The sequence below is a fragment of the Fringilla coelebs genome (assembly GCF_963513975.1).
Source record: "Fringilla coelebs genome assembly, chromosome: 18".
In the NCBI taxonomy this organism is placed as follows: domain Eukaryota; kingdom Metazoa; phylum Chordata; class Aves; order Passeriformes; family Fringillidae; genus Fringilla; species Fringilla coelebs.
Window position 1 is genome coordinate 9,248,357 of NC_140044.1, and position 9,507 is coordinate 9,257,863.

General features: G+C 48.1%; 1 protein-coding gene across 1 annotated transcript; it reads left to right on the forward strand.

Moving 5' to 3' along the window:
• Positions 1–2,521: 2,521 nt before the first annotated feature.
• Positions 2,522–6,697, forward strand: GHRH (growth hormone releasing hormone; the record flags this gene model as incomplete). Its single annotated transcript, XM_084217684.1, is given in 7 exon segments — positions 2,522–2,601; positions 3,409–3,540; positions 4,211–4,315; positions 5,295–5,429; positions 5,731–5,784; positions 6,645–6,648; positions 6,650–6,697. Coding segments are annotated over 7 exon segments (558 nt in total).
• Positions 6,698–9,507: the final 2,810 nt, after the last annotated feature.

A 9,507-nucleotide genomic window follows, 5' to 3' on the forward strand; every position in this document is an offset into this window, starting at 1 on the left:
TGCCAGAATGGGAAGGGAAGGTGTCCCTCACCTCAGGAGAATTTCGAAGGTGACAATGTTTTGCAGAGCTGTCAAGCTGCCTGCACACAGGGTGACATTCCAATTTCCCAGCTCCTCTTCTGAAATAGCAGACACATCTGGGAAGGGATGTAGAACTTTCAGTTTTGATTTATTCCTGAGGAAAAAAGGGAGACAGACATACCCCAAAATCTGGAAGCAGGCTGTAGCTAAGGGAGAGAAGACAAAGCAGGATAGGGGAAGAAGAACAAAGCCAGAAACAAAAACTAATTTCAAAGAAACTAATAGTAGAGAAATGAAAAAAAAAAAGGATCTCAAATGTTCAAAAAGCAATTATAGAGAAAAATCCAACATTTAAAGAGAAGCCAGAGACAGAAAGAAAGTGGTAATCATGGCTGTGTCCTAGGAAGAGGAAGCAGACAACATTGGGCATTTACATTGGCACTTCTCAGCTCACACAGAAGCTTCTCTAATGCTGATTAAATCTCCTGGTTGGCCTTTTCTGCAGATGCTGGTGCCACAGTCTGCTGGTACCCACTGATAGATGCCTTAGATAATTTCCTCTATCTAGAAAGATCTGACTTGGGATTTTCTTGAAGATATTTAGGGAAGAGGCACAGAAGCAGAATGTTTTTCCAAATTTAAATGAAAAAGTCAAAAAGGACTTTTGCAGGGCATGTGTGTTTGAGGCAGCTCTATAAACCATCCTTTCACTGCTGGAAGAGCTTCAGGGCAGATTCTAGCTGGGGAGAGTGACAGACTGTATTTGTGTTACTGCTAAGATGGGATGACAAATGGAGAAAGAACCAAAAGCAGGGGATTTGTTCTAAAAGCAGAAGTCCTGTCCATCCATCAAAGTCCCTTGAAGCGCTCCTTGGCTCTTTGGGGGGCCAAAGTGATTGTGCAGGAGGTAGGAGATGGCTCCCATGAGCACGAGGAGCTTTGCAGGAGCTACTGTGCTGTTCCAGGGGAAATGCTGGGGAAGCTGCTGGCCCCATCTGGGAGCACAGGAAACTGGAAACAGAGCCTGGGTGAGAATGACTTGGTGACAAGGAACCCCATTTCTCTTAGAGTGACACCTTTTCCATGTCTGTCTGTGCACTTCTGGCACTGCCACTAATTCTGTTATTAACTTGCCTGGTGTCAACATCAGACCCACCTGCAAGAGCTCAGGGCTTTAATCAGCCTCCCCCTCTCTGTGCTGCCCTGTTCTGTCCAAGCAGACAAGAGAGCTCACTGATGATGTTTTCCAGCAGAGAGCCTCCCTCCCTCCTCCCCCCATGGGTAAAACCCACTCCTTGAAAGTTCACTTGAGCAGTCAGGAGTCCAAGCAAACCCTTTCCATCTGGAAACCGCTCCTTTTACAAGGAAGTATCGTTATACATTTGGAAGAGGGTTTTTTTCCCCCCTCCTCTTAGGGAGATCAAACATCTTTCTGCTCTTTTCTTGTGTTTAATAAGATAGGGAACAGGGAAGCTTGGTACTTTAAAGGTTCCTCTCCACATTCTTAAAGAATCTTCTTTGAGCAAAAGATCAGTGCTTTCAATGGAAGCTCAGGAAGAGCGGCATTCACTGTTGCTCGCTTCCAGGGACAAAAGCTCGGCATTCAGCTCGCTGTTCAGCCCCCGAGGGTGGGTGACCTCGGGCCTGAGTCATCCTCAGCCCTTCAGCCAAGCCCAGCCCGCAGAGCTGCACCCCCGGCTCAGCCCAGCTCACCTGCTCCGGAGCCGGAGCTCAGGGCGGCTGGGGAGCTGCTGTCCACAGCAGCAACTCAGCCCTTCCAGAGGGACCCATTTCAGTCCTGTCCCTTCCAGAGGGACCCATTTCAGTCCTGTCCTTTCCAGAGGGACCCATTTCAGTCCTGTCCCCTCCCCACTGAAGGAACAGGCTGTGTTTTTGTTTGGCAAACCAAGCTCAGCGCTTGTCTTTGATAGATGGCTTTGCCAGGGGTACCTCTGTGCCAGTATTACCCCTCTGTCCAGGAGTTCTTTTTGGATTTCCCCGTTTCTCCCCAGCCTCTGGACAGCCAGTGAGGCGGCCCAGGCACACACCTGTGCCCTGCAGGTGCAGCCATGAAAGCCCAGGGTCCCAGGGCTGGCCGTAGAAGGTTCTGCGCAGGCTCCTTTCACATCCCTGCTTTCACATCCCCATCCAGGTGCTTTTACAGCAACCCTGGGGCTCACAGCAGCCCAAGAGAGAGCTCCTCTCCATTGACCTCCGGGTCACTGAGGGGCTCCCCCAGCAGCAAACCCTGACAGAGCAGGCAGCAGCTCCAGGGGATCACACACTGCCAGTGTCCCCAGGAGCTGCCCTCCACGGGGCACACTGTGCCACACCAAGACATCTCTGCCTTGGCAAGCACCATGGTCTCAGAGGAACATTTCCAGTCCCTTTGTGCTGAGAAATGAGCAGAGGGACTGAGAATACAAAGGTGGAACTTGGCCTCCCCTCAGTGCCCTGACTCAGGCTGCTCTGCATTTTAGGTGACTCCAAGGGCTGGAAGATGCTGGATAAGGCCACCCTGCTCCTGTTCCTGCATTTAGTCACATGCTCCCTCTCCTCCCCTCTCTACCCAGCTCTCAGGTAAGTGCTGAGTGCTTTATCCACACTCTCACTCTGCCTCATCTCTGACCTTGTGCAAAAGAAGCAGGTGCCAAACTAAAGCTGCCAGCACTTCTGAAAGCCAGATGAGCTCCAAATGTGTTTCTAGGCCTATTTCTCTGCCCTGTCTTAATTTTTTGGGAACACTGCTGGCCTAGGGGTGATTTCCAAATAAGGCAGGCACATGATGGAATATTTCAGCCCAAACACTTGGGTTTAGAATTGAATGCTGGGTTCTGTAAAGGAGCAGACAGCAGCACCTCCAGCCCAAATACTGATAAAAATTTGTGGCTTCAAGGGCACCTGCACTGAAGTCAGAACTGCAGATATTCTAGTACATGAAATCTACAGATACCTTTTAATATTTCAAGTATTTCCTTGTTGGGTGTTAGAAGTTGCAACACTGATTTCTACCTCTACAACTCAACAGAAGGCCAAAATTGAGTCTTGGCTTCTCTAATGTGGATTTGCAATGTCCCATAGAAAATGCTTTAGCTTTGTGCCAAAGGCATGGCACAATGACAGCAGAAACAGAGGGATTCTGCTCAAGGAGCTCAGAGAGGGGGATCTGTGTTTGAGGCAGCTCTCTAAACCATCCTTTCACTGCTGGGAGAGCTTCAGGGAAGTTTCTAGCTGGGGAGAGCGACAGAGACAGTACTTGTGTTACTGTAAGATGGGATGAAAAATGGAGAAAGAACAGGCAGGAGAAAAGGGAATGATGATTAAGAAGACTGAGCCCCAGCTGGCATCTGAGCACATCTCACAGTGTGCCTGGGGCTTCTCTTGCAGGTTCAGCCCAGGGCCAGTTGCTGGCAAGGCCATGAGCTTCCAGCTGCAGCACAGCAGCTCACTGCAGAGCCACAAGCCCTTGGCAGAGGAGCAGGAGGAGGAGGGCTTGTTAACAGATCCCACTGAGAAAAGGTTTGTACCTCACCTGCCAGCCCTGCTGCTGCAGAGAGTGCTGCTTACAGCCTCCCCCCAGCCCAGGAGCAGCTCAGTTAGTCCCAAACCATCACCCACGTGCAGAGCCATGTCCTGCTGTCCCCACCAGCAAGGACACTGACAGAGGCAGGCTCACAGGCCCAGGGCTCCTGCAGGGAACAGAATCTTCCACTGAGCTCTGGGACTCTATCTGCAGGGATGTTAGAGCCTCTCCTTTCCATCTCTGCCTGCAGACAGAGGATCATTATTTCTGTCTGAAGCACCGAGGACTCATCCTTACAACAGTGGCACCAGCCCAGTGGTCTGTGCTTCCCTTACTTGTGGATTTTCTGGAGCCTGGGTCAAATCCCAGGCTAGAGATGTGCTGGAGGGTCCTGTCACCCTGTCCCAGACACAGCCCTCCAGGAGGTGATGGTGCTGCTGCAGAGCACAGGGATAGCCCAGCCCTGCCCCAGATAGTTCATTTTGCTGCTTGCCTCCATGTCAGGAGTGAGCTTCCTCAAATCCTTTTACCCTCCAACACCAATGCAGTCCCACACCACCAGGTGTTTGCTGTGGTGACCTGCCCTGGTATCAGCCCTGTGACATGTGGGCTGTTCAGTTTTTTCTCACTGACAGCTCAGAGAGCACCCTGTGCTTCCTCCCCCAGGATGCAGCGCCACGCTGACGCCATATTCACTGACAACTACAGGAAATTCCTGGGGCAGATTTCAGCCCGAAAATTCCTCCAGACCATCATTGGCAAGAGGCTTGGGTAAGCCCCAGCACCCTGCTGCCCTAGGGCTGGGTTTTGCCTATTACCCTGGGCAGTGTTTTTCACACACCTGGCAGGAGTGGCTGCCTTTCAATCTCTCCTGCTGCTCCACATCCCAAAGGGCATTCTGCATCCCTACAGTCTTGGATACCCCTAATCACAGTTATCATTAAGCAACCTAATTAATGCTTTCCTCCAAGGCTGTAAGCATCAGATCAGCTGAGAGTTCTGCTGCAATACCAACAAGCAATAATATTTGCTGGTAATATTTGCAATGATCCTTCACTGGTAGGGAACCTGTAGAATTTGCAGGGAACCCCAGCAAGGGAAGAGATTAGAATCTTGATTCCATGTTTCAGAAGGCTGATTTATTATTTTATGATATATACTATATTAAAAGAAGATTATATACGAAAACTAAACTAAAAGAATAGAAGAAAGGATTTCATCAGAAGGCTAGCAAGGAACAGAAAGGAATGACAATAAAATCTTGTGCCTGACCAGAGAGTCCGAGCCAGCTGGGCTATGATTGGCCATTAATTAAAAACAACCACATGAGACCAATCAAAGATGCACCTGTTGCATTCCACAGCAGCAGGTAATTATTGTTTTTCCATTTAGTTTCTGAGGCCTCTCAGCTTCTCAGGAGAAAAGATCCTAATGAAAGGATTTTTCACAAAATATGTCTGTGACAGGAACCATTATCCCTGGCCTGGTTTGAACACAGAGAACAGCCTCTCCATTACCCTTGGCCAGTTAGACCACTGACTGCCACTAAACAAGACCAACTGGTCAGATGCAAGCCAGCCCGATCCATCTTCTAACAAAGGAGCAAATGCAGCGACCAGTTCCTTGCTGAAATTCAGCAGCGTCCTTAGGCTCAGTCCCAGCAGGCTCCCTTTCTGTGCTGAGCCAAACTTGGAGTGAGGGACAAAACAGCATGTCAGAAATGAAGAGGTTTCTCATCTTCACCAAACAGAAGCAGCGAGAGCCCAGGGGAAGGGCTGCAGGAATTCCTGAGCAGGCGCCAGTCCGACAGCATCCTGATGGACAGCCAGTACCAGCAGCAGATGGTGCTGAGGGACTTCCTGGGAGCCATCCTGCAGAGCCAAAGGTGGGTGGCAACCAGGTCATCCTCTGCTCACTGCAGGAACACAGCCAGGTCCTTGTGGCTGCCTGCCTTCCAGGTGTGAACCTACTGAACTGAGGGTCCTTTCAGGAACAGTCAGGGACAGAGTGAGGCTGACCTCACAAGCAGGGTGCAGAGAAGAACAGTCTGTCCTGAGCCAGCCTGCACCACACAGCAGCACCTCACTCTGCTGTCTTCTCAGCCTTGTAACCCAGTCAAATAATAGCAGGAAAGAGAATTTCTCTCTTGATCCCAATGATGCCATTCCTGTCCTCTTCCTTGACAGGCCTCAGGACATTGACAGCATGGAAGGCTTTCCCAGCACCCTGGCTAAGCTCATGTAAATACTTCTCCCTCTTCCACCTCCCCACTGGTGAGTACCATTCCCTGCTCAGTCCTGTGCATAACTCACTGCTGCTGCCCTGCTCAAGGTTGGAAGGCTCTCCTTCAGCAATGCCAGCTCCCACTGCTGCCCATGAAAAAGGTGCTTGCTGCAATTCAAGGGGGGGAAAGCTCTAGATAATACTGTCAAGTACCTAAAACCCTGCTAGTTTGAACAGACAGAACACAAGTGCTGTGAAGCTGCATGTGGATGTCTGGGAACAGGCTTGCAGCAACCCAAAGCAGCCTTGCAAAGCTCTCTGAGATGGGGTGCCTGAGGGTCTAGGCCAGGCTCAAGGCAGACAAAATGCTTTCTCCAGCAGCAGAACCTGTCTCTAGGTCCCTGGGACACGTCAGATTTTCCTTGCACTGGACAGCAGATAAAATGTTACTGTTTTCTGTATCCCTCACTCCTGAAAACAGTCAGCTGGAACTTGAATTATGCTCCAAGTCTTGCCATTCCTGGGGGAATGAGAGCACACCATCCATCCTTGGGAATACCTTCACTTGATCAGCTGTCCCACAGAAATTAAGCCTGTCCAATCCTGCCAGCAGGATTTAAAGGGGTGTGGAGAGATCAGTATGTACACTGAACAAAAGAGGGGCTGGGGAAGAGAGGGAAGATCAGAACTCTACATAAATCACACCTGTGGATTCAGCTGGGACAGCATAATATTCCAGCATCTCTCTTGTCAGGCTTGACTTGGTTACCTTTCCACAGATAAGGTCAGTCAGGAAAAGCCTCCAAAGGATGAAAAAATTTCTGTGTGTGCTTATGAAGTTTTCTGGTGATTCTCTTTTCCTCCTCTTTCTGTCTAGAATAATTCAGAGCTCATGGACCAAACTGTACAGTGAGCCCTTCATGGCAGTGAAGACACTCCCAGATGTGAGCAGCTGGAAACTGATGCATACACTCCTCAGATCTGATCAAAGGAATGCAGTGCTGAAGCACTCCTTAATTTACTCCAGCCTTTACAATGTAACTCCCCTCTTGAAATACTGCTCTGTACTAAATCAGAAAAAACCCCACCTCTGTTGTTTAACCTAGGGCTGCTTTACACAGAGACTAAAACAAGAGATACACTTGTAATCCTGGGGACAGTCTGTGTGCTAATTAAGGTTTCAAATCACCAAGTGTGGCAAAATTTCTGCCAAGTCATCTTTCTGTTTGAGGGCCTGATTAATAAAGATGAGGCCACCAAAAGGCGCTTTAGGCAACTTAGCAAATTGATTACAGCATTCTCTAAATTGATGCTGATGGTACAACCACACACAGCAAGGATCAGGGTGAGGTGAGAGATGAATCCACACATCTCCCATTCATTGGAAACACTGCCCAGGGCTGCTGCTGCTGCCTGGCTGCCTGACACAGAGCCCTGGCAGCAGAATGAACTCTAAAATGCTCTGCTATGGTTCCTGCTCAGCCTTGAGGAGTTCAAGCTGAAGTTACAGCTAAAGGAGATCCCTGTGCATCAGATTGGGCTGTCACTGTTTCAGCTCAGCCTCCTGTTGCAGCTGTAAATGTTTTAAAAGGAGTAAGTTATTAGTCCAGTGATCTCATACAGCTCCTTCCTCCTTCTCACCCCAATCCCCTGTTGTTTGTGTAATAATTATGTCTTCAGAAATGTAAATAACACCAGGCTGGGGTCTGCTCTCCCATCAGCAGCAGGAAATAAGAGTTGTTCGAAATAAACCTGTCCAACAGCAGGTCAAGATGGCTCTTTTGTTGAGACTTTAGTTTCTTGATTGTGGGCCCAGAATGGAAGATGCTCCACAGAGACAGGCGCCAAGTGCACCAAGGATGACTCAAAACTGGGCTAACAAAGGCAGCAGCTCCAGTACCAACAATAACACCAGGCTGGAAACACAGTGATATATAAATGTGAGTTAAGGCCCATGAAGTATTCCCTCCTTGCACTCCAACAATTCTGTGTTAGTCTGCAGTAGTTACCATCACCAGGTGACATGTTTTAGGATAGGAGGCTCCAGTGTGCATGGAAATTATTTCATCCTTGCATCCAACTCCCTCCCTGTTGCAGCCCGTTCAGGTTTTACAATTCCAGCTCTAGGGAAGTGTTACAAAGCACTCAGCAGGATGGGGAACACTGAGAGGATGTTGAGGAGAGCAGTGAAGCTGTGACAGCAGCAGGAGCACTGATGGATACCTGCTACCCTTCCATGGGCAGGCAGCTGCCAGAGACATCCTTCTGCTCCACAGTGCAGAAATACACAGAAGAATCACCTGAGCAGCCTCATCCAAAATGGGTTTCTAAACATATTCTGTAGCAACACACTCAAAACCATTAGGACTTACTCCCTCCAAGGAAAGGAATTACAAAAAATGAAGATTCCTAAAGTAGTAAGTACACATAGTAGCAAAAAGAATTTAAACTCTGTTAAGTAGCATAAAAGGCATATGCAAACATTGATTGGATACTGCAAATAAAATCAAAACCCTTTCAAAAACATTTCAGAAAGTGTTTGGGTGATTAAGTCTGTGTGATTAAATGGATGGGTGAGTGTAGCTATTTAGAATAAAAGAGTTTCCTTTGGAGGTTTAGTTTGTTTCAAAATGAGAAACAAATGCTCAATCTCTGCGAGATTAACTGTAAAAACAAATAAAGCAAATAAAAATATTTGAGGACTATAAAACCAAAATAATAAAAACAATCTTTCCTAATCCATAAGTAGAACAATCAATAGCAACACACACAGCTTAGAGAAGATACAGCACAGGGGCACTCCATGATTCTCCTTTTGCATCCCTGCTCTCCTTGGATAACATGCTGCAGCTCTAGAGGCACAGGAAAAGTTCTGTCCTAGCACAAAGCATCAACAGAAAGAATTAGTTACAAAACAAAGCTGCTAAGTGAGCAGTAACAAAATACAAGGCTAAAAAAATATTTAAGGTTAAATGACTATGAATGGCTTAGTTATTTCTTGTCTAAAACTCCTTTAGTCCCAGAGGACCTGAATGCAGCCTGAGATCTGCTGTTTGAAGGAGTGCAGGGGAGGTCAAAGAAGTTCATTAAACCTCTGTGGGCCCACCCTAATGTTTACTCTGCACCAGCAGGTAGGAACAGCTACAAAGAGCAGGAACAGTGAGCTAAGTGTGAGCAACAGCACAGGGAAGAGAAAAGGTGGATTTAATAAAGTGGGGTCATGTCTCACACACGTGAAACACTTTGGAGGATTCAGCTCCACACCCTCTATCCACATGCTTGCTTGCTGATGTAATTTTCCTGGATTTCCAGAAGACATTTGATAAGGTTCCTTTGCCAAAAGGCCTTTAAAACAACCACCCTTGACAGAGGAGGCACAGGAACAGGGGAGGGAACAACTGTTAAGTTTTCCAAGTGAAAGTTGCTCATCAGCAGCAGATTTAGGCCTTTGGTTATTGCTATCTGTGAGTCCTTCAGTAACAGCCAAAGCTGCTGCCTCAGCACTGCTTGGTGGTCCTGAAGGGAGTAATTAGGTGGAAAATTAGAATTTGAATAACTCAAACACGGCCACACTGCAAGCAGCAGACACCTGGCTTTTGGTTTCAGAGGAGACCAGAAGTAACAACCTCCATCAAAGTGGTGTTTGGAGTGAGGTTACTTACTGCCAGAGGCTGGGAAGAAAGTGCAGCCCCCACAGGACCCCCAAAGCTGCTGGGTCAGACACAGCCAGGCACAGCAGC